The sequence below is a fragment of the Pelophylax lessonae genome (genome assembly GCF_965119305.1).
Source record: "Pelophylax lessonae genome assembly, chromosome: 9".
Taxonomy (NCBI): Eukaryota; Metazoa; Chordata; class Amphibia; order Anura; family Ranidae; genus Pelophylax; species Pelophylax lessonae.
In genome coordinates, this window is record NC_138776.1 from 146,574,270 (window position 1) to 146,601,365 (window position 27,096).

Consider the following 27,096-nt stretch of genomic DNA (forward strand, 5'->3'; position numbering starts at 1 on the left):
CTTCACTATGGGCGCTTATACAGCATTGTATGTGGTGTATTTTGGCTCCTTGCGGCGCCATCTTGTGTGGCAAACGTTCATTCCGAGCACGTCGGTGGCCATTTTACTGAAGCCTCCCATTACTTTCTATTGGCAACCATTTTTCCTTAGCCTGAAGCCTCAGTTCAGCCTCCTGCGGTGACATCCCTTCCTCCTTTTTACTCTGGAGCGTTCGGCTGCGGTGGTAACACTTGTGGGGGTCTGTCTGCTGTCTTTTTACTTGTGCAATCCTTCTGGCTATCAGTTATCCTGATTGAGGGCCTGTGTTTTCACAGTCATTGTAGCGGTTTGCTGCGGGGGTCCGCGGCACGCTTAAAGGGCCAGTACCATATATAAAAAAAAAATTGTTTTTAACATGGATTCTCAGAACAGCAAAAGCAAATTTCCCACAGCCCTGGTGGGGGATTCAGGTTCCTCTGAATTCTCTGCTCTGTCTACTTTGTCTGCTGCAGTGGCGACTTTGGTGTCCAAAGTGGAGATTCTGATGTCTGAACGTGCTGCCAGGAAAAGGCCTCGTTTGTTCTTGTCTGCTGATTCTGAATCTGATATGGTTGCCATAGGTGCCGTACCCCTTGAGGGGTCTCGCTCTTCTCAGTCTAAGGGGGAGGCGAAGGTTGCAGGGGTGGATGATTCCCCCCCTGGGACGGCCGAGGACCGCGCAGCTATGGATGCGCTGATTGTTGCCATTAAAGAAACACATTTAGAGGATGAGCCCAATCCTCCAGGCATTGTGTCCTCTTTTGGCATACACAGGACCCGCAAGGCGGCACATGTGTTGCCTTGCCCCGCTGAGTTTCACGCTACTGTGAATGATCAATGGCATCATTTAAAACGCACCTTTGTGGTGCCAAAAAGGTTTCAACTCCTTTATCCCTTTTGCGTCTCCTACGGATTTGCGCTGGTGTGTGGCCCCTCAGGTGGATCACACTGTGGCCAGATTGAACAAGGCCACTCTAGTACCCACCGAAGATTCTCCGGTGTTTAGGGATCCTACGGATAGGAGAATGGAATCCCTTGCCCGCCATGCCTACATGGTGGCGGGTTCCCTGCTAAAGCCCATTTCTCTGTCGCTCATTGACAGACGTAGTCCTCGTTGATTAATAACAACTCAGGTTATACTGCCCTCTACAGGAGTAGGACTAGACAGGAAAGAAAACGTTCTGGCCACACCCTAGGGGCAGTCCCAGAGGGTATATCCTCTCACTTCCTGCTACAGCAAATCAGTTTTTTTCTGTCTAGTTAGGAGTAAGGATACATCCTGGGCAAGAGGGTTTCTCCTTGCGGAGAAACTCCAAAAGGTTCAGTCAACGATTCGGATGTTGCTGTCCGTCTATTGGCTGGGACTGATGGTGGCCTTCTTAGAGGCAGTACCGTATACCCAGTCTCATACCCGAATTCTCCTGAAGGAGATTCTTTTCTATCGCATCAGAATTCCGATTCCCTGGACAATCGGATCCGGTTGAGCGAGCAGACCAAGGAGTCTCCGATGCTCAACCAGGGGAAGTCATTCCTTCCGATAGTATCCAGGTTACCAATAAGGGTATCGGAACTGAGAGCGATCAGATTTTGTCTGATTTTCTGGACCGAGCAGCCCGATTCGGATCCAATCGCACAATGCCACGGTCGTGACTTATGTCAAGAAAGGGGCACTTAGAGTGTCCTGGTGGCCATCGAAACGACTAGCATCTTTCGTTGGACGGAACGGTTTGTTCCGGATCTCCCCGCAGTGTTCACTCCGGGGGTGGGAAATCGGCAGGCAGATTATTTCAGCCGTCAGATTCTGGATCAAGGGGTAAGGCCTCTTCATCCAGAGGTATTTCACTAGCTGTCCCTTCATTGGGGCACCCCGGATGTGGATCTGTTGGCACCTTGGCTCAACAGGAAGGTGCGGAGGTTTGTAGCTCGCACCCGCGATCCTCTAGCGGACGCAGCAGAAACGCTGTTTCTGGGGGCAGTATCAGCTACGGCATGCCTTCCATCCTCTCAAGTTACTGCGGGAACTTCTTCGCAGGATAGAGGTGGAGGGAATTCCAGTTATTCTGGAAATTCCGGACTGACCTCGTCGAGCCTGGTACGCCGACTTGGTGAGGCTAGTCGCGGATGCTCCTTGGAGACTTCCCCTCAGGGAGGATTTGCGGTCTCAGGGACCGATCTTCCATCTTGCTTTACAATCGCTGGCTTAATGGCCTGGCCATTGAGACTCAGGTACTGAAGGACAAGGGAGTGTCAGCTTCAGTTATTCCTACCTCTAGTTAAAGCAAGGAAAGCAACTTCCAGCACATGGAAGTCTTATATTGCGTGGTGTGAATCTCTTGGATTTCCCCCACATACCTATTCGGTGACCCGTATCTTGGTCTTTCTGCAACAAGGGGTTGAGCAGAAACTGTCCTTGAGCACTATCAAGGGTCCGGTTTCAGCGTTAGCAATCTTCTTTCAGAAACCTTTGGCTAATCATTCCTTGGTGCGGAATTTCATCCAGGGGGTGCGACATCTGGCTCTGCCAGTGCGTGCACCCTTACCGCCTGGGATCTTAGTTTAGTGTTGTCGGTTCTTCAGAAACTTCTCTTTGAAGATATTAGGGAGATTCCCTTGCTTACATTATCCCAGAAGGTGGCCTTCTTGGTGGCCATTACTTCTGCACGCAGGGTGTCAGAACTGGCCGCATTATCTTGTCGTTCCCCATATCTGGTGGTTCATAGGGATAAGGTAGTTCTTCTTCCGAATCCATCCTTCCTTCCTAAAGTGGTTTTCAGAGTTTTCATCTGAATAAAAATATTGTTTTACCTTCCCCGTGTCCTAAGACTAGCCATCCTTGGGAGTTTGCATTACACTCCTTGGATGGGGTTCAGACAATCAGGGTACACTTGACTACTACGAACTTGTTTCGTAGGACGGACTCACTTTTTGTGATCACGGATAGCCCTAGAAGGGGGTTGCCTGTGTCTGCCGCGACCATCTCTAGATGGACCAGTCAGACGGTGGTACAGGCTTATTCTATTAAGGGTCGGAATCCTCCGTTCCCTGTTAAGGCGCACTCTACTCGGGCGCCTAGTGTTTCCTGGGTCTTCCGCCATCAGGCGTCAGCGATCCAGGTTTTCAAGGCGATGACTTGATCGTCGGTTCATACCTTTACATCATTTTATAAAGTTGATGTGATGGCATCGTCAGATGCCTCTTTTGGCCGCAAGGTTCTGCAGGCCGCAATCTGAGGAGACTGTTGGTCTACCTCAAGGGTTTGTTGGGTTTTTCACTTAGGTCTCATCTTTTTGCTCGATGAGTCCTTGATGCTTCTGGTTGGCTCCGGTTGGGCCTTCTGGATTTTGATTTCTGTTATCCCACCCCTCATTTGTGGTACTGCTTTGGGACGTCCCGAGTTGTTGTTAATCAACGAGGACTACGTTTGTCAATGAGCGACAGAGAAAAATGGATTTTTGTAAAATCTTACCGTAAAATCCTTTTCTCTTAAGCTCATTGACAGACGTAGTACCCGCCCCTCTGTTTTTGAGTTGGGTTAGGTTAAATTCTCTAAACACTGCTTGTGACATAACTGATTTGCTGTAGCAGGAAGTGAGAGGATATACCCTCTGGGACTGCCCCTAGGGTGTGGCCAGAACGTTTTCTTTCCTGTCTAGTCCTACTCCTGTAGAGGGCAGTATAACCCGAGTTGTTGTTAATCAACGAGGACTAAGTCTGTCAATGAGCTTAAGAGAAAAGGATTTTACGGTAAGATTTCACAAAAATCCATTTTTTTTCGCCTTTGTCATGGCGGACTGGACCAGGATGCTAAGACGCACCCTCGTGGCTGATTCCGCTCCTCCTACTACTGTGGCGATGGTGGACCAGATCCATCAAGGAGTCATGTATTTGTGTGATGCGGCCTTGAATGAGGCCCCATTAGCTGCACGCCTGTCCAGTGTCGCTGTGATTAACCGTCGCCTGATATGGTTAAAGAGCTGGTCGGCTGACCAGACTTCGAGAAAAACTGTGGCTGACATCCCCTATGCGGGGTCTCGCCTGTTTGGGGAATCCCTGGATGAATTGGTTAAAGGGGTCACTGGGGGCAAGAACACTCTGCTGCCCCAGAATCCTAAAGGCAAGATTTTCCGCGGTAAGCGGGGCCCTTCCTTTAAACCAAATCAGGGGTCCTTTCGTGCCTTCAAGGCACAGAACAAGGGGAAACCCTTCAAGTGCCAGGGTGGCCAGAGAAAGCCTGGGCGGGCAAGCCAAAATCCGGCCAGGCTGTTTCGGCGGCCCAGTCCGGCTCTCCCTGATGGGACGCCCTCACCTGTTTCAGGGGTGGGAAGACGTTTGCGCGGTTTCCTCCAACCTTGGCTGCTCCGAATTCCGGACAGATGGGTTCAGGAAATCATTAGATCGGGTTACAAGATCGAATTCCTTTTGCGGCCGGCGGACAGATTCTTTCCCTCAAATCTTCATTTGACCCCAGGGTGGTTACAGGACCTGCATCAGGCGGTGCAAGATCTCCTCGCCCAGGGGGTGGTCGTCCCGGTGCCTCATCGGGACAGATTTCGGGGGTTTTCCTCAAATCTGTTTACCGTGCCCAGAAAGGAGGGCAAGGTGCGTCCGATTCTAGACTTAAAAGCTCTGAACCGCTTTGTACGCATTCGGATTCGCATGGAATCGCTTTGTTCGGTGGTGGCCTCCCTGAGTCCAGGCGAGTTCCTGGCCTCTATCGACCTAAAGGATGCGTATCTACACATCCCCATTTTCGAGGGTCATCAGAGGTACCTCTGATTAACTATCGTGGAGAAACACTATCAGTTTGTGGCGTTGCCTTTCGGTCTTGCTTCGGCTCCAAGGGTGTTTACCAAAGTGCTGACTCCAGTTCTGGGCCTGTTGCGGGCTCAGGGCATTGCGGTCTTGGGCTATCTGGATGATCTCCTGTTAAGATCGAGTGCCAGCCAGAGCCTGCTGCGCGATCTTTCCACTACGGTACAGACGCTTCAGGAGTTCGGGTGGACCATCAACGTGCAGAAGTCGACCTTGTCTCCTTCGGTTCGTCTCCCATATTTGGGGATGGTTCTGGACTCTGCTCAAGCGAAGGTGTTTCTGCCGGAGGACAAGCTCCGGACCCTACAGAACGAGGTCAGAGCCCTCCGGGACAACGAATCCTCGTCACTCAGGACCTGTATGCGGGCCCTGGGGTTCATGGTGTCAGCCTTCGAGGCGATACCGTTGGCACAGTTTCACACAAGGTCTCTCCAAGCAGAGATCCTGAACAAATGGGACAGACTTCCGCAGTCCTTGGATCTGAGTGTGTCTGTGTCACCAAACCAGAGTGGATCTTCTGTGGTGGCTTCAGTCCCTGGTGGTGGCGGACGGGAAATCCTTCAGGCCGTTGCTGTGGACAGTGCTTACCACGGATGCCAGCCTGTCGGGCTGGGGTGGAGTCCTGGGCAACCTGTCTGCCCAGGGCACTTGGTCGGTGGAGGAATCCTCCCTCCCCATAAACATATTGGAATTGAGAGCGATCAGGCTGTGCCTACTCCATTGGTCAGACCGTCTTCAGGGCCGCCCTGTACGGGTGCAGACGGACTATGCCACTGCGGTGGCCTACATCAGTCACCAAGGGGGCACCAAGAGTGCCCGGGCGGCCCAAGAAGTGACCAGTATTCAGTGTTTGGCCGAGGCTCATGTCCTGGCAATATCGGCAGTTCACATTCCAGGTGTAGAGAATTGGCAGGCCGATTACCTGAGCCGCCAGACCCTAGACCAGGGGGAATGGTCCCTGCACCCGAGGTGTTTCGAATGCTGCGTGCGAAATGGGGATCCCCGGATGTGGATCTGTTCGCGTCTCGGCTAAACCACAAGGTGGAAAGGTTCATGGCAAGAACGCGCGATCCTCTGGCAGACGCCTCGGATGCGTTTGGTAGTGCCTTGGCATCAGTATCATCTGATGTATGCCTTTCCTCCGATTCAGTTGTTCAGGTTCCTTCGCAGGTTGGCCTCGGAACCAACATTGGTGATTCTGGTGGCGCCGGACTGGCCACGCCGGTCCTGGTACGCGGACATTGTTCACCTAGCCGTCGAGCCTCCATAGCAGCTGCCAATGCGAGAAGATCTACTGTCTCAGGGACCAATCTTCCATCCTGCTTTAGTCGCTGCCTTTAAGGGCATGGCTGTTGAAAGCCAGGTCCTGAGGGACAGGGGTCTCTCCTCAGAGGTCATTCCTACCTTAATTAAGGCTAGAAAAGCATAATCTGGTAAGATTTATTAGCGTACATGGAAAGTTTATTTTTCCTGGTGTGAGTCCAGGGGCTTCTCTCCTGGTTCATACTCGGTGGCGAGAGTGCTGGCTTTCCTTGAATCTGGTGTGGACCAGCGCTTTGCGCTGGCCACGATTAAGGGCCAAGTATCTGCACTGGCTGTCCTTTTCCAGCGCCCAGTGGCGTCTAATTCTTTGGTTCGCACCTTCATTCAAGGTGTGCGTCACTTGGGTCCTCCTCCGAAGGGAGCCCTTACCTCCATGGGACTTGAACTTGGTTCTGTCCGTGTTACAACGTTCCCAGTTTGAAAACATCAGGGAAATCTAGTTGCCTTCGCTGTCAAAGAAGGTTGCCTTTCTTGTGGCGATCACTTCTGCTCGCAGAGTGTCGGAGTTGGCGGCTTTGTCTTGCCACTCCCCTTACCTGGTGGTTCATAGGGATAAGGTGGTCTTGCGACCTAACCCGTCCTTTCTTCCAAAGGTGGTGTCTGATTTTCACCTTAATGAGGATTTTCACCTTAATGAGGACATCGTTTTGCCTTCGCTCTGTGCGAAGCCTAAGCATCCTAAGGAGGTTGTTTTGCATTCCTTTGATGTTGTCAGTGCGATTAGGCTTTACCTGTCGACTGAATCCTTTAGAAAATCGGATTCTCTTTGTCCTTCCTGAGGGACCTCGGAAGGGTATGGCTGCGTCTGCAGCGACCATTTCAAAATGGATCAGACAGACAATTGTTCAGGCCTATTTGTTGAAGGAACGGGTTCCGCCCTTCCCTGTCAAGGCGCACTCTACCAGAGCAGTGAGTACGTCCTGGGCTCTCCGGCATCAGGCTTCGGTGGCCCAGGTGTGTAAGGCTGCGACTTAGTCGTCGGTGCACACCTTTTCAAAATTTTACAAAATTGATGTTCTGGCATCGGCAGATGCCCTCTTTTGGCTGCAAATTTCTCTGTGCGGCAGTGCCGTAAGGGAACCCTGGTTTTATTTCGGGTCCCTGGCTGTTGGTGTGGTTCACCCCCTTGGTTATTTGCTTTCCTGGGTTGTTGCTCCTGTTGAGCCTTTTTTGTTACCCAGAGGGTTACCTTTCTGTTCATGTAAGGTTCCTTTCTCTGATGTGGGTACTGCTTTGCCTTTTCTGACGGTTGAGTTTTCCCACCCCTCATGTCTACACTGCTTTGGGACATCCCCATTGGTGAAGACTGTATGAGTGGGCGGCGACTGTCGGAGGACGTAGGAGAAAACTGAATTTTTGTAAAATCTTACCGTAAAATTCCTTTCTCTGAGTCCTCCGACAGTCGCCGCCCCTGCCCCTATATTGGGGTTCTTATACACTTAACTGCTTGCTACCAAACTGAGTTGGGATGGCTGACAGCAGGGGGGGGTATTGGACCAGTGGGACAGCCCCCATGGGTGTGTCTATGTAGATGCTTTGTTTTTTAACAAGTCTTATGCCTAGTTACTCCTGTGGAGATGAAGTCAATACCCCATTGGTGAACACTGTATGAGTGGGTGGTGACTGTCGGAGGACTCAGAGAAAGGAATTTTACGGTAAGATTTTACAAAATTCAGTTTTTCCTCTTCCCTCAGTAGGAGTCAACTCATTCACAGTAATAGTGTGTTGGTAGCGGATCGCTACTAAACTTTAAAGTGTGGGGATGTATCTCACGTGCAGGGATAATCCGAAAGAGGACATCATGGTGCAATATTTCAAAAAGGCATTTAATATAATAAAAGAACTTAGTTTAGTATATACAAGCAAGCAGACTGCCGGTGCGGTGTAAAACCCTACTTCCGGTTCCGGTTAACCGGAACTGACGTCACCTGGCTCCGGAGGAGTTGTGTAAATATTAGTCAGTTATGGACTAAATGTTTTAACATGGGTACCTAGGGATAGCTTTCACTCAAAATTGCAGAACAGGTGTGAGTTTTTTTTTTTTTTTTTTAAGGAACATTCCTTCATTTCAGAGAAATGTAAAGGCCTTCTATTGGCTACTATGATCTGTTGCACCATGACTTGTTCATTTTGTTTAATGCGCTTATTTTTATCACTCTTTTAGGCACCAGGATCATTTATGATCGCAAGTTTCTTTTGGACCGTCGCAATTCTCCCTTGGCTCAGACCCCTCCTCGTCGCTTGCCGGATATTCCTGGAGTTACCAGCCCTAATACTGCTGTAGAAGAACCCAAAGTAGAAACAAATAATTTGAACAACCATGACAGGAAGACTGCTATCGGTAAGATGTACTGAAGGGGGTGTGTGTGTGTGAGGTTTTTTGTTTTTTTTTTTCTTTTTTCCTGATTTTACAGTCCAGTGACTTTGTACTTTACTGGTTTTACGGTACAGTTGCATTCTAGAGGTATCAGGCCACTACGGTTCTGAAGTAGCTAATGGGTGATTCTTGATGTTACCATCCCTCCATAAAATCAACATTTTCCTGCTTGCATGCCTCAACTAAGAGCAGATGAATTCCAGGAAGTAAATGCTAGATAAATATGCCCTTACTCAAGATGGCCACAGCCTTAAATGCTAGGAGGTGATTTTCAAAGTGATTTCTCTGCAAAATAAAGCATGGATGGATGAAGGAGTTTGCTTTAAGTATTAAAGCATTAAATAGCCTTTTTGGTTTGTGATGTTCAGATTATAGTTCCACTGTAAGTGCTATACTCATGCTACCCTTACATAACCAGAGTGCTTGCAGTCTCAAAACTGCACCCCCATGCTCCATTCGCTCAGTATGCCTGCTATACTCACTGAGGAGCCTAAGGGGTTAATCTTTGATTCTATAATAAAAACGATAAAATCAGCACAGGCACTCTAAACTTGGTGAACCATCAATATAGAAGGTAATCACTTAATATTGTATAAAATCTTTAAAGTGCTTGAAGTGCCAAAGTGATGGTGAATAAATATATGGAAATATAAAGTGCAGAGCAACGTGTAATGATCTAAAATCCGTGAGCCCAAGATCAAGGGTGGGAAAGGGTTGAAGGTGATAATGGTGTGTATACCAAACGATGAATAATTCTTCAAATGAGTGAAAAAGTGTGAATATCCCAAAAAAGTGCTCAAATGGCTACAATAAATGGCTAAATGTACACAAAAAGTGTCTTACATAGGCATAAAAGATTGGTGTTGAGAGAGAAAAATATAAAAACATCGGTCGGAAAAATATGTTGAACAATGTGCCCTATGAAGAGTGAACTAATGTGGCTCTTCGTGATAAGGTGAAATAAATCACTAAACAGTGACACAGGTGATAGTCAAAACCAGAATATAAAACCTAGTAAAAAAAAGAGAAAAGATGAAGAAAAAAACCCTCTGAAGGGCGAACCGCTGTCAACTCTTCAGCAAGATAAAATTTCCAAATAGAAATGTGACGTAGTGAATCATTTCATAAAGTGAACAATGCACTAAGGTTGCTCTGATGCAAATAAATGGTCAATCAAGGATAAAAAGTCCCAATCACAAAAAATCAGTGCTAATAAGAAATGAAATAAAAATTCAAGTTCATAGCAGGTGAAATGACAAAGCAATTCCGGTGATTCCCAGTGCGACCTATTAGTGAGCTATAATTCCAAACAAATGGGTGTAATGGCCGCTCACCTCCATTAACACTCACGAGCGTTTCAGGTATCACTTGTCAACCTGTAGACTTTAGGTGGATGTCTCCTCTGGGTACTGTATATCTCGTAATCCAAATCCTCTATATAGACATCAGGCAGGAGATGACAGCTATAAGGGCTGGTTTGAAGCACTCACATACCAGAGGAAAATCGGAAGGAAAACTCGTAGTGTAGTAACTTCAGACATGTTTATTCAATATAATTCAAGGTTACACTTACATTTAGGTAGATAATAAAACGCCTTTCAAACAAACACCGCTGATGCGGTCACAGTAATAGCTTCCAGGAGTTTCCGGCTTCCGGTCTCGGCCATAGACACGGAAGTGACGTCCCGACGCGTTGCGTCACAAAAAACACCTGACTTTATCAAAGGTATTGATTAAACATGTCTGAAGTTACTACACTGAGTTTTCCTTCTGATTTCACTCTGGTATGTGAGTGCTTCAAACCAGCCCTTATAGCTGTCATCTCCTGCCTGATGTCTATATAGAGGATTTGGATTACGGGATATACAGTACCCAGAGGAGACATCCACCTAAAGTCTACAGGTTGACAAGTGATACCTGAAATGCTCTTGTGAGTGTTAATGGAGGTGAGCGGCCATTACACCCATTTGTTTGGAATTATAGCTCACAATTAGGTCGCACTGGGAATCACCGGAATTGCTTTGTCATTTCACCTGCTATGAACTTGAATTTTTATTCGATTTCTTATTAGCACTGATTTTTTGTGATTGGGACTTTTTATCCTTGATTGACCATTTATTTGCGTCAGAGCAACCTTAGTGCATTGTTCACTTATTGAAATTATTCACTACGTCACATTTCTATTTGGAAATTTTTTCTTGCTGAAGAGTTGACAGCGGTTCGCCCTTCAGAGGGCTTTTTTTCATCTTTTCTCTTTTTTTACTAGGTTTTATATTCTGGTTTTGACTATCACCTGTCACTGTTTAGTGATTTATTTCACCTTATCACAAAGAGCGACATTAGTTCACTCTTCATAAGGCACATTGGTCAACATATTTTTCCGACCGATTTTTTTTTTTTTTTCTCACAACCCCAATCTTTTATGCCTTTGTAAGACACTTTTTGTGTACATTTAGCCATTTATTCACTTCTTAGACCATTTTGAGCACTTTTTTGGGATATTCACACTTTTTCACTCATTATTTGAAGAATTTATTATTCGTTTGGTATACACACCATTATCACCTTCAACCCTTTCCCACCCTTGATCTTGGGTTTACGGATTTTAGATCATTACACGTTGCTCTGCACTTTATATTTCCATATATTTATTCACCATCACTTTGGCACTTCAAGCACTTTAAAGATTTTATATTTATATAATATCAAGTGATTTTTATACAATATTAAGTGATTACCTTTTATATATTGATGGTTCACCAAGTTTAGAGTGCCTGCGCTGATTTTATCGTTTTTATTATTGCATTTTACTGTATGTGGTGACACTACATTATTGGCTGCAGGTCTCTGGTGCCCCATTCTCCTATTACCTCCTCCTGGTTATCCGTTTCCTTTTCTCTCTTGGTAGTGCACAGGTTCACTCCTATCTATATTAATCTTGGATTCTGTCTTTTCTGATCCTCCCCTTCCACTGTCCTCAATACATCTCCTGATAGCACAGAGTCTAGGGAACAAGCTGCACATGCTCAGTTTGGTGCTTATTACTAGAAGTGTGTTTTTTTTTTTTTTTTTTTTTTTTTCTTGGCGAGACTGCATGTGATCAGCACCGGGCCAATTGTCACTGTCCAGACCAGCACTGTCCAGTCTATGTCAGGGGTCCTTCAGTCTCCTAGGACAGTAAAATAAAAACTTCTCCTTCATGCTTTAATCAGGTACTGATAGCAGTCAAGACTGCTATACACTGCTGATGAGAAGGTATTTAGCAGTTTCTATTTACTAAAACTATTGTATTTCCGTGAACTGTGGGAGACCATATATGGTGAATGCAGGCTCCTGGGTTTAAGAACACTAATAAAGTTTTGAAAAATTGCTCATAAGGGAAAGTTGCTAGTGTGGACAGTTGTCCCTAAATCTAGGAACCAGCTTCAATAGTTAAAAGCTCTTCCACTCACAGCTTCATCACATCAAAGTGCAACTTTCCACACTGTTGCAGGACCTGAATTTTCCTAAGCTCTGTATTTGTGACAGAAGTTGACTCAATTGAAGGGGTTATTCATTCAACTTCTTGTGTTAAGGTCCGCCATGCCTATAATAAAACTGCCCTATTAACTACAACACCCATCCACTCCACCCCCCTTCTCTCCACAGGCAATCTCCACAATACAATTTCTCATTCTAATTATAACCTTATGCTCGTCAGCAGAATAAGGGAAATGGGGTGTGTGGTTTAAAAAAAAGTCACAAATCACTTTCCAGGCTCTAATCTTTCTCTTTCATTCGTTGATGGACACAGCTTTCTATTATCCAGAATCACAGGGTTATATTGTACCCTACAGGAGTAGGACACTAGGCAGAAAAGACTTGGCTAAACCTGTGGGCAGTCCTGGGTGGTATACATCCCCCTCTGCTATAGATCTTCAGTTTTTTTTCTTCCTAGTTGGGAGTAAAGATTTAGTTTCTGCTGGAATCTCTGGAAAAATGTTTCCTTTTTTTAAAACTGCATTATTTCGCCTACTTTTTTTTTTTCCTCCCCCTGTTAGATCTACAATCAACTGCCCAACTGAGTGACGGGCTGGATATCTAGATCCAGCGGTGTGTCGTCGTTCCCACCCCAGCCCCACCCCCCAGTCTGGTAAGCGAGCCTGCGCAGACCAGAGCTCAGCGCTATGTCGGCTGTGGTAAAGCCCCACTGGATGGGTGCTGACCTGCAAGTTCAACGCCTCACAAGGTCGTGGGCCAGGGCTCAGGTACGACTGAGCCCTGGCCCAAGTTGTAGCGTTTCTCCTGGTCGACAGCCCTCCATTTTGATGGTAAGTTCATACTGGAGCGGTGCCCGCTTGGTTCCTGGTATGGTGGTTAGCTGCCCCCCCCCCCGGATGGGTTTGGGGAGGATGCGAGCCCCCTCACTGGGTTGGTTGGACCTGCGGGTTCCGTCAGCGTGGTGGGTTGAAAAGTGTCAGGGTATGGTGTATGGAACTGTACCGGTGGATGGGCTTCACGGCTGGTAATGATGGTCCTGTGCCCATATCCCCCTCTCCATGCTGGCTGGTGTCAGGCCTCTTGAGTCCCTGGGAGCCACATGCGGCGGCCATCTTTCCATAGCCGGCGCCACTACTTTGGGGCCTAGGTGTTTTTCGAATAGCCAGCGGCCATGTTTGTGTAGTCTGCCGGCCATATTTGGTTGGTCCGGCGTACTGGTAGAGTGGCAGCCATGACAGTGGAACCTCTTGGTGGCGATTGGCTGTGGGAGCTCCTTTTCCCCTGGTGTCGACTCCTGGGTTTTTTCCCCTTTCCCTTGGATGCAGCACGTGGAGCTGAGCTATCGCCTGGTGCAGACCGGTGCTACTCTGGTGGGGTGCTGAGTTTGGTGGGGGTCACTCTGCTGCAGGTTGTGGGGTGCTCTGCTTACTTGTGATCCGGTGACGCTACCAACGTAGTGGGGGGTGTCCCATAGCGGTGCTAGACACTTTGGTGGGTCACCTTTTTTTTACTTATGTAGTCACAGGCGCATGTTTTCCCCACCTGACCCCTTATCGGAAGCTGCAGGTCCCTCGGGGTCCTAACCAACCATTGATGCCCTGACAGCGGTCATGGAATCCTTTGTTTCCCCGGTGGAGGTGGCCTTTGTGCGGCAGGCTAGTAAAAAGCATACCCTGCCTTCCCCTGCCTCATTTGTCTTTTCAGATCCTGAATCTAACTTGGGTGCCTGGGACGTGGCCCACCCTGCGGGGTTTGCAGCCATACCCTGATTTATCTTGCTGGGACGTGACGACCTGAGTTGCAGTGTACCTCTTGGCTGGCAGCACCCCCACTCCGGGTGGGAGGTGGTCGTTCTGCAGCGGAGCCCACCTGGTCCATGGTATGGTGAGTAAACTGAGCCCCCCCCATGTCCCTAGTGGCCTCTGGGGGGGGGTGTGGGCCGAATCCTGGGGATACAACAGAAAGGTAAACTGTTAAAGGCCTCTGGAGGGAGCAAAAGGGCTTGGTCGGGTAAGCCCAAGACCAGTCAGTCCGGTTCGGCAGACAAATCCTCTTCTGCATGAAGGGGCGCCCTCACCCATTTTCTTGGGTGCGGCAATGTCTGTGTTTTCTTTCAGGAACCCTGGATGTCCTTGATCTGGAACAAATGGATTCACAAACCGATTTGTTCTGGGTACAAGTTCGAATTTCGGTCTCGGCCAGCACACAGATTAGTTCCCTCAAATCTTTGTCTGTCTCCAGATTGCTTGAAGGATCTCAGGGAGGCAGTGCAGGACCTCCTTGCACAAGAATAATTGTCCGTTCCCTCGCAGGACCGATTTCAAGGTTTTTATTCAAACCTGTTCACGGTGAAAGAGGGAAAGGTGCATCTCTGAAATGCTTTGTGCGAATGCAGTATTTTCGGATGGAATCCATTCCGTTGGTAGTAGCATCTTTAGATCAGGGGGATTTTCCATTGACATCAAAGATGCGTATCTGCACATCCCTATATACGGGGGACACCAGAGTATCTCCGTTTTGAGGTGGGGGAGGAGCACTTTCAGTTTGCGGCGTTACCCTTTTGGTTTCGCCTCTGCTCCCAGAGTCTTCACCAAGGTTTTGGCCCGCATGTTGATATTGCTGCGAAAGAGGGATTGCGATCCTAGGATATCTGGACGATCTCCTGTTGAGAGCAAGCACTCACCCAGCCTTGTTGGGCAATCTGTCAATCATGGTTCAGACCCTTCAAAAGTTTGAGTGGATCATCAACTTCAAATCCCTGTTGGTGCAACTGGATTACCTGGGACTAACGCTGGACTTCTCCGCGGCGAGGGTCTTTCTTCCCGGGGACAAACTTCCAAAGTTGCAGGCAGAGATCCGGTTGCTGCTGGAAAGCAATCTCTCTTCTCTACGGACATGCATGAGAGCCCTGAGTCTGATGGTTTCGACCTTCGAGGCGGTCATCTTCGCTTAGTTTCATTCCAGGCCTCTGCAAAAAGGTCAATGCTCTGTTGGTGGCTTCAGTTGCCTGCCCTAAGTTGGGGCATGTCTTTTCTACCACTGCTGTGGATGGTGGTCACCACGGATGCCTGTCTGGCTGGGACAGGGTGCTGGACAACCCCTGTGCCCACGGAGTCTGGGTGACCAAGGAGTCTTTACCGATCGATGTTCTGGTACTTGGAGCAATCAAGATTTGTCTGGTCTATTGGACAAATTGACTGCGCGGTCTCCCGGTTCAGATCTAATCGGACAATGCCACGGCTGTGGCCTACATCAATCATCAAAGGGGCACAAAGAGTGCCTAGGCGGCCCAGGAGGTGGCCGAGTTTCCAACTTGGGCAGGATAGGTTCCGGTTGTCTCCGCATTTCACATTCCTAGAGTGGAGAATTTGCAAGCGGATAACCTGAGTCGGCAGGTTTTGGATCACGGGGAATGGTCCCTTCATCCAGACATGTTTAGTCTCCGGTGTGTCCGTTGGGGGACCCCGGAGGTCGTTCGTTTGTGTCACGGCTGGACAAAGGTGCAAAGGTTCGTGGCCAGAGCTCGAGATCTTCTGGCTGACGCATTGGTAGCTCCCTGGAGCCAGTATCGGCTGATTTATGCCTTCCCTCTGATACAGCTGTTGAGTTTTCTCCGCAGGATGTCTGAGACGGTTCCGGTGATTCTGGTGGCTCCAGACTGGCCTCGTCGGTCTGTGTACGCAGACCTGGTAAAGATGGTCGTCGTGCCTCCCTGGCAGTTGCCTTTTGAGGGAGGACTTGTCTCAGGAGCCGATCTTCCATCCTGCTTTTCGGTCGCTGGCTTTAACGCCATGGCTGTTGAAGGCCAGGTGCTGAGAGATAGCGGTCTCTGAGTCTGTGCTTCCTACCCTGCTGAGGGCTAGAACAGTGACTTCCAGAAAGATTTATCATCGCATGTGGAAGATATTTATTTTGTGGTGTGAATTGCAAAACATTGCACCCTTGCCTTTTTTTCGGGGGCTAGGGTCTTGGCTTTCTTGCAGAAAGGAGTTGAGCTATGGTTGGCCTTGGGCATGATCAAGGGCCATGTATCAGCTTTGATGTACTTCCAATGCCCGTTGGCTGCTTATACCTTAAAGTGGTTGTAAACTCTCCATTTACACTTCAGCTCATTCTAATCTGCCTAAAGAAAGCAATAGATTGGTGCCTGTAAAAGATTACTTGTATAATCTTCCTGTAAATATGGCGTCATCGGGGCATGCCCAGTTTGTCATTCAATTCACTGCACGATGTGTGCTGTTTCATTAAGAAAAGAATGCCAGGTCTCCCTGTGTGTGTGAAATGGCATAGCTATGAAGTCTCTCGATTAGCTGTGCCTTTCCCCCCAGCTTCCTTATCTCACAGGGGGAGTGAACAAGAGAGGTCACACAGGGGGAGTGAAAAACGTACAGCATTACACAGATTTCAGCCAAAGAATGCAGTAAGAGCAGAAATGACGACGTCCGCAGGGGGAGCAGAAAGCAGGAGATGACATGGCGCGGCCGAGAGCAGGAAGAAGGAAAACATTTAAACATATTTTTTTAAGAAGGTTATGATTGAAATATTTTATGTGTAATGTATTAATATTGGAAGTCCTTTTTAATACATTCTAAAAGATTGATTTTTATAGCTGAGATTACTTCCTCTTTAAATCGCTCCTTTATTCAAGGGTTGTCATGACTCCTCCGGGGTGATTCCCCCCCCCCTCCCCCATTGCTTCAGTGGGATTTGACTTTTTGGTTTTGTCTATTCTTCAAAAGCCTCTTTCTCTTACGTCCTCCGACAGTCGCCTCCACCTCTAAAGTCATCACTATTGGGTATTGACTTCCTCTCCGCAGGAGTAGCTAGGCATAAGACTTAGTCAAAAGAACAAAAGCATTTAGCATAGACGCACCTATGGGGACTGTCCCACTGGTCAATACCCCCCTGCAGTGATCCCTCCCAACTCAGTTTGTTTCTGCCTAGCGTCAGGAGTAGTTAGGCTTTCCCTGTGCTGGGGCTACAGTCTCAGCCTTTCTAATCTGTTTTCTTTGATTTACTAGCTGTTTATTTTGTCAGCTTTAGTTTTTAGTCGGATCTTCGGACGAAGACGGATTCTTGCGGAGCTGGGATTCGGACTGACCGCCCTGGTTCTCCTGGGCAGAGGGCCAGCCTGCCATCGAGCGTTCAGCTATGTGTTCGTCCTGGCATTATGAACGACCCATCCCTGCTCGCAGCAGGGATGCAGCCTGTGAGGTGGCTACCTCACTGGACACATCTGCGGTGCTGCAGTGTCCTGGCTAACGGCATTCCCTGTCAGAAGAGGACAGCCTCTTTCCGTTCATAGAGGCACCCCACGCCATCCGGTACAGGTAAGTACTTTCTATGTGGGGCCTCCGTCTGGGGTGGCAGTCCTGTGTTGCTGTGTATTCCCTATGTCTGTGCCTGTGTGGAGCTCCCTGATGCGATCCCTGCGAGGGTCTCCTTGTACATGCGCTGCGGTGCTGTGTGGTTTTGGGGGACCCTTCCCCCGTGTCACTGCAGTGTTTTGGGGGTGCAGACTGTGTGTGGCGACCGCAGCGGGTAAAAACCTTTTTGGTGCCATCGGCGCCATCTTGTGTGTGGCAGAACGATCGTTCCGAGCACATGTTCGGCGGCCATCTTGCCGAAGCCTTCCATTCACTTCTATGGGCAGCCATTTTCCCTGGGTCTTGCAGCTTATAGTTCAGCCTCTGATGACCTCACTTCCTTTTCCTCTGAAGCAGCGATTGATGTGGTAACACTCTGTGGGGGCTCTGCAGACTGTCTCTTCCATAGCTCTTTGTTTTATCCTTCCTGGCTCAGTTTTGTCTCCTTTTGGGGGGGGTCTTTGTTCACTGTGCATATAGCGGTGGGCTGCGCACTCCGCAGCGATCTTAAAGTGCCAGTACCTCTTCTTGTACTTTTTTACTGTAACTTGGGCAATGGAATCTCAGGACAGCAAATTCCCTCATGCCCTGGTGGGGGACCCCAGTCCTGCTGTACCCCCTGTTATACCTGATTTGGTCGCCGTAGTGGCATCTTTAGTGTCCAAAATGAGGTGCTGATGGCTAAACGTGTTGCTAGGAAAAGGCCTAGATTATCTTTCTCCTCTGATTCAGATGGTGATGTGGCTGCTGTGGCGGGCATGCCCTTTTCAGGGTCTCGCTCATCCCTGGACCCTCCGGGGTCTGAGGGGGAGGTGGAGGGGGTTGATGATTCTCCCCCGGGGTCACCTGAACGCGCAACTATGGATGAGTTGATCTCTTCTACGAAAGAGACACTACATTTGGAGGATGAGCCCACTCCTCCGGGCATTGTCATTGTTTGGTACACATAGGACCCGCAAGTCGGCACAGGTTTTTCCCTGCCCCGCTGAATTTCGTTACACTGTGAATGAACTGTGGCGCACTTTAAAACGTCCATTTGCGGTACCTAGCCGGTTTAAACTGCTTTATCCCTTTGCGCCGGCTACGGAAACGTGCTGTGTGTGTGTGCCCCCACAGGTGGATCACACTGTGGCAGTCTTAAACAAGGCTACTCTGATTCCCACTGAGGACACCCGGTGTTCCGGGATCCCACGGACAGGAGGTTGGAGTCTCTTGCCCGCCATTCCTACACGGTGGCGTGTTCTTTGCTCAAACCGATTTTTGCGTCCGTCCTGGTGGCTCACCATGGAGTCATGTATTTGTGCGATGCGGCCTTAAATGAGGCCCCTCTGGCCACACGCCCGTCGAGTGTCGCGGTGCTTAACCGTCGACTAATCTGGCTGAAGAGCTGGTAGGCTGACCAGACATCACGGAAGACAGTTGCTGATTTTCCTTATGCAGGTTCTCGCCTTTTTGGCGAGGCGTTGGATACCTTGGTAAAAGGCGTCACGGGGGGCAAGAGCACCATGCTGCACCAGAACCCGAAAAACAAGTCCTTTCGTGGCAAGCGTGGTTCCGCCTCTCGACCCAATCAAGGGTCCTTTCGTGCCTTTAGGAATCAAACCAAAGGGCAAGCCCTTCAAGGGCCAAGGTAGCCAGAAGAAGCCCTGGGCGGGCAAGCAGAAGTCCGGCAATGCCGGTGCGGCGGGTCAATCCGCCTCTGCCTGAAGGGGCACCCTCACCCATTTCAGGGGTGGGGGGACGTTTTTGCGCGGTTTCCTCCAACCTTGGCTGCTCAGCATTCTGGACAGGTGGGTTCAGGAAATCATTCGATCAGGGTACAAGATCGAATTCCTTTCCCGGCCGGCAGACAGATTTTTTTCCCTAAATCTTCATTTAACCCCAGGGCGCCTGCAGGGCCTGCAAGCGGTGCAGGACCTCCTTGCTCAGGGGGTAATTGTCCCGGTGCCTCATCGGAACAGGTTTCGGGGGTTTTATTCCAATCTGTTCACTGTGCCCAGAAAGGAGGGCAAGGTGCGTTCAATTCTGGACCTTAAAGCGCTGAACCGCTTTGTGCGCGTTCGGAAGTTCCGTATGGAATCTCTCCGCTCGGTGGTGGCCTCCCTGAGCCCAGGGGAATTCCTGGCCTCTATAGACCTGGGGGATGCGTACCTACACATCCCCATTTTCGAGGGTCACCAGAGGTACCTTCGTTTCGCTATCGCGGAGGACCACTATCAGTTTGTGGCGTTACCTTTCGGTCTCGCTTCGGCTCCAAGGGTCTTTACCGAAGTGCTGGTGCCTGTTCTGGGCCTGCTAAGGGCACAGGGCGTTGCGGTCTTGGGGTATCTGGACTATCTCGTCTTAAGATCGAGTGTCAGCCAGAACCTACTGCGCGATCTGTCCACCACGGTACAGACGCTCCAGGAGTTCGGATGGACCATCAACATACAGAAGTCATCCTTGTCTCCTTCGGTTACAGGACGAGATCAGGTCCAACCATCCTCGTCACTCAGGACCTGCATGCGGTCCCTAGGGTTGATGGTGTCGGCCTTCGAGGCGATACCCTTCGCTCAGTTTCACACACGGTCTCTTCAAGCGGAGATTCTGGCCAGGTGGGACAGGCTACCTGTCCTTGGATCTGAGTGTCTCTTTGAGTCGCCGGACCAGAATGGATCTTCTGTGGTGGCTCCAGTCCCCGGCTGTGTCAGAAGGGAAATCCTTCCTTCCGTCCGTTACTGTGGACAGTGATTACCACGGATGCCAGCCTGTTGGGCTGGGGTAGAGTCCTGGGCAACCTGTCTGCCCAGGGCACTTGGTCGGAGGAGGAATCCTCCCTTCTGATCAACATTTTGGAACTAAGAGCGATCAAGCTCTGTCTCTTCCAGTGGTGGGACCGACTTCGGGGCCGTCCTGTTCGGGTACAGACAGACAATGCTACCGCGGTGGCTTGCATCAACCACCAAGGGGGCACCAGGAGTGCCCGGGCGGCCCGGGAGTTGAACGACATTCTGTCTTGGGCCGAGACTCATGTCCCGGTGATTTCAGCAGTTCACATTCCAGGTGTGGAGAATTGGCAGGCGACTATCTGGGCCGCCAGACCCTGGACCAGGGGGAATGGTCCCTGCACCCGGAGGTCTTCCAAATGCTGTGTGCGAAGTGGGGATCCCCGGACGTGGATCTGTTCGCGTCCCGGCTAAACCACAAGGTGGAAAGGTTCGTGGCAAGAACGTGCGATCCTCTGGCAGACGCCTTGGATGCGTTGGTGGCCCCTTGGCATCAGTATCGTCTGATGTCTTTCCTTCGATTCAGTTGTTGTCCAGGTTCCTTCGCAGGTTAGCCTCGGAACCGCACTCGGTGATTCTGGTGGCGCCGGACTGGCCACGCCGGTCCTGGTACGCGGACATCGTTCACCTGGCCGAGAATCCTTGGCGGCTGCCAATGCGGGAAGATCTACTGTCTCAGGGACCGATCTTCCATCCTGCTTTACAGTTGCTGGCTCCGATTCAGGTTCCTTCGCAGGTTGGCCTCGGAACCAACATTGGTGATTCTGGTGGCGCCGGACTGGCCACGCCGGTCCTGGTACGCGGACATTGTTCACCTAGCCGTCGAGCCTCCATAGCAGCTGCCAATGCGAGAAGATCTACTGTCTCAGGGACCGATCTTCCATCCTGCTTTACAGTTGCTGGCTTTAACGGCATGGCTGTTGAAAGCCAGGTCTTGAGAGACAGGGGTGTCTCCTCAGAGGTCATTCCTACTTTGATCAAGGCTAGAAAAGCCTCGTCCGGTAAGATTTATTACCGTACATGGAAAGCTTATTTTGCCTGGTGTGAGTCCAGGGGCTTCTCTCCTCGTTCTTACTCTGTGGTGAGGGTGTTGGCTTTCCTCCAGTCTGGTGTGGACCAGTGCCTTGCGTTGGCCACGATTAAGGGCCAGGTATCTGCACTGGCTATTCTTTTCCAACGCCCTGTGGCGTCTAATTCCTTGATTCGCACCTTCATTCAAGGTGTGTGTCACTTGGCCCCTCCTAGAAGGGAGCCCTTACCTCCATGGGACTTGAACTTGGTTCTGTCCCTGTTACAACGTCCTCCGTTTGAAAACATCAGGGAGATTTAGTTGCCTCTGCTGTCTCAGAAGGTTGCCTTTCTGGTAGCGATCACTTCGGCTCGCAGAGTGTCGGAACTGGCGGCGTTGACTTGCCACTCCCCTTACCTGGTGGTTCATAGGGACAAGGTGGTCTTGCGACCTAACCCGTCCTTTCTTCCAAAGGTGGTTTCGGATTTTCAACTTAATGAGGACATTGTTTTACCTTCGCTTTGTGCGAATCCTAAGCATCCTAAAGAGATTGCCTTGCATTCCTTGGATGTTGTCAGGGCGATAAGGGTTTATCTGTCATCGATTGAATCCTTTCATAAATCGGATTCTCTTTGTCCTTCCTGAGGGACTTCGGAAGGGTATGGCTGCGTCTGCGGCGACCATTTCAAAATGGATCAGACAGACAACTGTCCAGGCCTATTCGTTGAAGGAGCGGGATCCTGTCAAGGCGCACTCTACCAGGCTCCTGTTGAGCTTTTTTTGTTGCCCAGAAGGTTCCCTTGCTGTTCATGTAAGGTTCCTTTCTCTGATATGGGTACTACTTTGCCTTTTCTGATGGTTGTGTTTCCCACGCCTCTACACTGTCTACACTGCTTTGGGACATCCCCATTGGTGAAGACTGTATAAGTGGGCGGCGACTGTCGGGGGACGTAAGAGAAAACAGAATTTTTGTAAAATCTTACCATAAAATTCCTTTGAGTCCTCCGACAGTCGCCGCCCCCGCCCCTCTTTTGGGGTTCTTATACACTTAACGGCTTGCTACCAAACTGAGTTGGGATGGCTATTGCAGGAGGGGTATTGGACTAGTGGGACAGCCCCCATGGGTGTGTCTATGTAAATGCTTTTGTTTTAACAAGTCTTTTGCCTAGCTACTCCTAAGGAGAGGAAGTCAATACCCCATTGGTGAAGACTGTATGAGTGGGCGGCGACTGTTGGACTCAGAAAGGAATTTTACGGTAAGATTTTACAAAAATTCAGTTTTTTCCTTTTTTCATTAAGGTGCTCAAAGGAGGCAAGAGCACCTTGCTTTCGTGGGTCTCTAAGAGCAGAGAGCCCCGCCCGGAAGTGTGGTCTGTTTTTTTTTTTTTTTTTTTTCTGCTCACAAGCGGCCTTTGTCCTGCGCAGGACAAAGGGTCGAAATCTTCTCTTCCCCCTTAGGGGGTTCCAAAAGACCCAGATGTGGCAAGTCCAAGGCAGGTCCTTCCGGCCCCGCGGACAAGCAATTCTCCGCCTGAAGGGATGCCCTCATGCGTTATAGAGGTGGGGGGATGTCTATGGTTCTTTCCAGACCCAGTTATTCGGTCAGCTTACAAAATCAAATTTCAACTCTTTGCCCCAGGCAAGGTTCTTCCCCTTTAATCGGAGTCTGTCAGCCGATCGGCTTCAATGTCTTCCGGGAGCGGTGCAGCAATGGTTGCTACAAGGGGTAATAGTCCCGGTTCCACCGTCGGAACGGTTTCAGGGGTTTTATTCAAACTTCACAGTATCCACAAAGGAGGGGAAGTTTCACCCAATCCTGGATCTCTAGGCCCTGAACCACTTTTGTGCAGGTTCAGAAAATCAGAATGGTATCCATCCCGTACGGCTGTGGCCTCTCCATTAAGTAGACTTTCTGGCCTCCAACATCAAGGACGCTTGCTTTCATCTCCCAATCTACATCGGGTATCAACTTTTTTATTCTAGGTTTTGCCATGGGAGAGGAGCACTATTAATTTGTGGCGTTGCCCTTTGGTCTCGCTTCCGCTCCTCGGGTATTCACAAAGGTGCTATTCTTTCTCAGACAGCGGGGATTTCGGTACTGGGGTACCTGGACGATCTTCTTCAGAGTGTGGTATCATCTGTCCTGCAGGATGATCATAACATCAGTGAGAACTCTGCAGGTGTTCGGCTGGACTCTGAATTTTCAAAAGTCAGCCTTGATTGTTTCCACAAAGCTGACTCTGGATTGAGCCTCAGCCCGAGTGTTCCTCCCAGAAACAAAACTCTGCAAATTACAAAATGCGATTCCGCTCCTGCTGTCCAACTGTTGGTCGTCACTCTGCATGCAAGTGCTGGGCCTGATTTTTTTTTCCACCTTCGAAGCTGTTCTATTCGCACAGTTCCATACCAAACTCTTGCAAAGGGAGATTCTTAATGGGACAGGGATCCCCAGTTTTTGGACAAGTTAATCTTGTTGAGTCGGAGTGCTTTGGTGGCTCCTCTCCCCGGCGCTCCAGCAAGTGAAATCCTTCCCCCCCCCCCCCCCCCCCCCCGTTCTGGACAGTGGTTACCACAGAGGCCAGCCTGTCTGGGAAGGGGAGGGGTTCTTGTCCAGGGAGGAATCCAGTCTGTCGGTCAACATTCTGGAAATTCGAGTGATCAGGTTATGCCTGTCCCAGTGGGCAGATTGTCTGCAGGGGTGTCCGGTGAGGATTTGATCGGGCAATGCCAAGGGCATGGCATACATCGATCACAAAGGGGGCACAAGAAGTGCCCTAGCGGCCAAAGTGGCCGGTATTCTAAGGTGGGCAGAACGCTTTGTTCCAGCGTTCTCTGCTGTGTACGTTCCAGAGGTGGAAAATTGGCAGGCGGACTATCTGTTGTCAGGCTCTGTGCCTGGGCAAATGGAACACTTCCGGATGAAGGCACCAACGACTGTCTCCGGTGGAGGACCCCCGATGTGAACCTGTTGGCTTCTCGTCTGGACCGGAAGGTTCTGAGATTCTATGCAAGGTCTCGGGATCATCTGGCAGATGCTCTGGTGGCTGCCTGAGGTCGGTATCGTCTGCTTTATGCCTTAACGGCTTGGCTATTGAAAGCCATGTGTTAAAGGAGAGGGGGTTGTTGGAATCAGTGATTCCTACTCTGTTGAAAGCTAGGAAATCTACGTCTTGGAAGATTTACCATAGCATTTGGAAATCGTATATTACTTGGTGAGAGTGTAGGGAGGTTTCTCCCCTTTCCCTTTTTGGTATCACGTCTACTGGATTTTCCCCAGAGAGGTGTAGATCAGCATTTGGCTCTGGGTACCATTAACGGGCCAGATTTCAGACTTGGCCATCTTCTTCCAAAGGCCGTTGGCTGCGAATTCCTTGGTTCATACCTTTGTTCAGGGGGTTCATCATCTGGCCCCGGCGGTGCAGTCCCTGGTGCCTCCGTGGGACCTTAACCTGGGGCTGTTGGTCCTTCAAAGACCGCTCTTTGAGAATATTTGTGATATTCCTTTGCCTACCTTGTCACAAAGTGGCGCTTTTGGTAGCTATTCTGCACGCAGGGTTTCTGAACTGGCCGCGTTGTTTTTTCGGTCGCCTAACCTGGTGGTTCATGGGGACAGTGGTACTACGTTCCTGTCAGTCGTTCCTTCCTAAGGTCGTTTTGGGGTTTCACTTAACGAAGGCAACACATTGTCTTAATTTATGTTCTAAGCCAAAGCATCCGAAAGGGTACTTTGCTTTCTTTGGACATGGTTCGAGCCATCAGGGTTTACTTGATGTCGACGGAGTCTTCGGAAATCAGATTCCTTGTTTATCCTCACAGATGGCCCTCGTAAAGGGCAAGCTGCATCTGCTGTGCCGCGACCATTACCAGATAGATCAGGCAAATTGTGGTGCATGCCTATTCAATTAAGGGTCAGGTCCCTCCTTTCCCTGTTAAGGCGCATTCCACAAGGGCACTTCTGAGCCTTCCGACATCAGGCGTCTGGTCCAGGTTTGCAAAGCAGCCACTTGGGCGTCTGTACACACGTTCACCAGATTTTAAAAGGTGGATATTTTTGCATTTGCTGATGCTGCCTTTGGCCGCAACGTTTTTCAGGCTGCTGTGGCAGTCCTCTGCCTCTTGAAGGTTTTTTTCCTGGTACGTGAACTCAGTTGTTCGTGACCGAGCTCCTGATTTACCTGGTTGGCTGAGTTTAGCCCTTTTCTTTTGGGAATATGTCTGTAGTTGTGTCCGTCAATGAACATCAGAGAGAAGAATTTTACTGTAAGACGAAAATCAATTTTTTTTTTTTGTCTTACCGTGAAATACTTCTGGTTTTCTTTGACGGACACAGCACCTGCCCCTCTATTGAGTTGAGTTTTTTTATTCTTCTGACACTCTTGTTACAAAACTGAAGATCCTATAGCAGGAATTGGGGTTATACTCCCTGGGACTGCCCTATAGGCGAGGTAAAATTTTCTTTCTGCCTAGTGTCCTCCTATGGAGAGCAGCAGAACCCCATTGGTCAGGAAGATGTGGAGCTGTGTCTGTCAGTGAACATCACAGAAAAGGATTTTACGGTAATAATCCAGTTTTTTGTATTTGACGTAAAATCCATTTCCCTAAGTTCATTGACGGACACAGCACCAACCCCGCTATGGAGTTATAATAATTCTGACACTGCTTGTTACTAAACTGAAGGCCTATAGCAGAGAGGGATGTATACCACCTAAGAATGCCCATAGGGCATAGCAAAGTCTTTTTTTTTCTGCCTAGTGTCCTACTCCTGTAGGGGGCAATATAACCCTGTAGTTCTGAATAATGGAGAGCTGTGGCCATCAATGAACTCAGAAATGGATTTTACGGTAAGTAAAAAATCCAATTTTTTTGCATTGGTATGTTTTAAACCGCTGTGAGAACTGCTACAGTATTAGGTTATCAACTATTGGGGGCTTGCACCACGTCCTTTTAGACATTTTGTTGTTCTCGGGACTGTCCAAGTATTCTTATCAGACTACAAGCCTACTAATTTATGTAAATGTAAAAAGGAATTTTTCATATCCTTGCCTAATCTCCTTCCTTATCCTTGTTTTCTCCTCTAGGTGATGAAGCTCAGTTTGAAATGGACATCTAATCTCCAGGATTCCTATCAAGCACGCTCACAAGACTTGTGCGCACCTGGCTTGGCAAATAGGATCATGTAATGAGAAATCCGTCAAAAGGCGCACTTTTGCGTAGAAACCTGCCCTTCCTGGTGCCAAAGGTCAACGCAACTAGGCTCCTTCCTTTATCTTTTCCCTTTCTCTTTATTTCTCCCCCATGATTAATCCCACCCCAACCACAAAATGTGGAGGTGGTGAAAGGACTTGTAACTGATTTCAATGGCTTGATGTTGGCAAATGGGATATAACAATTTGCCAATTTGTACTGTAGCTCAGCAAATACTTGTGAATGATGGGTGGCAGAAATGGAAATTGCAACTTCTTTTTTTTTTTTTTTTTTTTTGCAGTTTTGAAAAATAGTTTGAAAACGTTTGCTAGGCCTCAACTCCGAGTTGCTATGTACCTCACCAAACATGTCTGGGTACAAAAAAAAAAAAACCTTGCCCTATCCTTCGCCACTACTTTTTGTTAGCACTTCGCTTTTTGTATTAAGCCCCATTAAAAAAAAAAACATTTTTTTTTTTATATATCTTTACTATATTAACAAGGCCCATACTTAAAATGCCATGGGCATGCTGCCTGTCTCAAAGTGCATTCGGTGGGGAATCTGAGCTTTATTTTGTGTTTTCATAGCAAAGATCTTGGCCTCCCCCCCAATATTTTGTCCTGTTTATCCTGTCAGTCACGTAATGAAGGAAGGACAAGGAAGTGGCTAAAACAGTTTTCCTTCCCAGAAACCTGGTTTAATGTATTAGTGATGTGCTGTTTATGGCAGATGTCATCATTTCATCCATGTACTTCTGGGTCA

At 49.0% G+C, this 27,096-nt stretch overlaps 1 protein-coding gene across 1 annotated transcript in view; it reads left to right on the forward strand.

The window, feature by feature from the left end:
* Positions 1-26,645, forward strand: part of EIF4EBP2 (eukaryotic translation initiation factor 4E binding protein 2) — a 74,467-nt gene extending 47,822 nt beyond the window's left edge. Inside the window, exons 2-3 of the mRNA XM_082266855.1 lie at positions 8,318-8,494; positions 26,229-26,645. Coding sequence (XP_082122981.1) covers positions 8,318-8,494; positions 26,229-26,260 — 209 coding nt within the window. The 3' untranslated portion in view covers positions 26,261-26,645. The remainder of the gene's footprint in view (positions 1-8,317; positions 8,495-26,228) is intronic.
* The last annotated feature ends 451 nt before the right edge of the window (positions 26,646-27,096 follow it).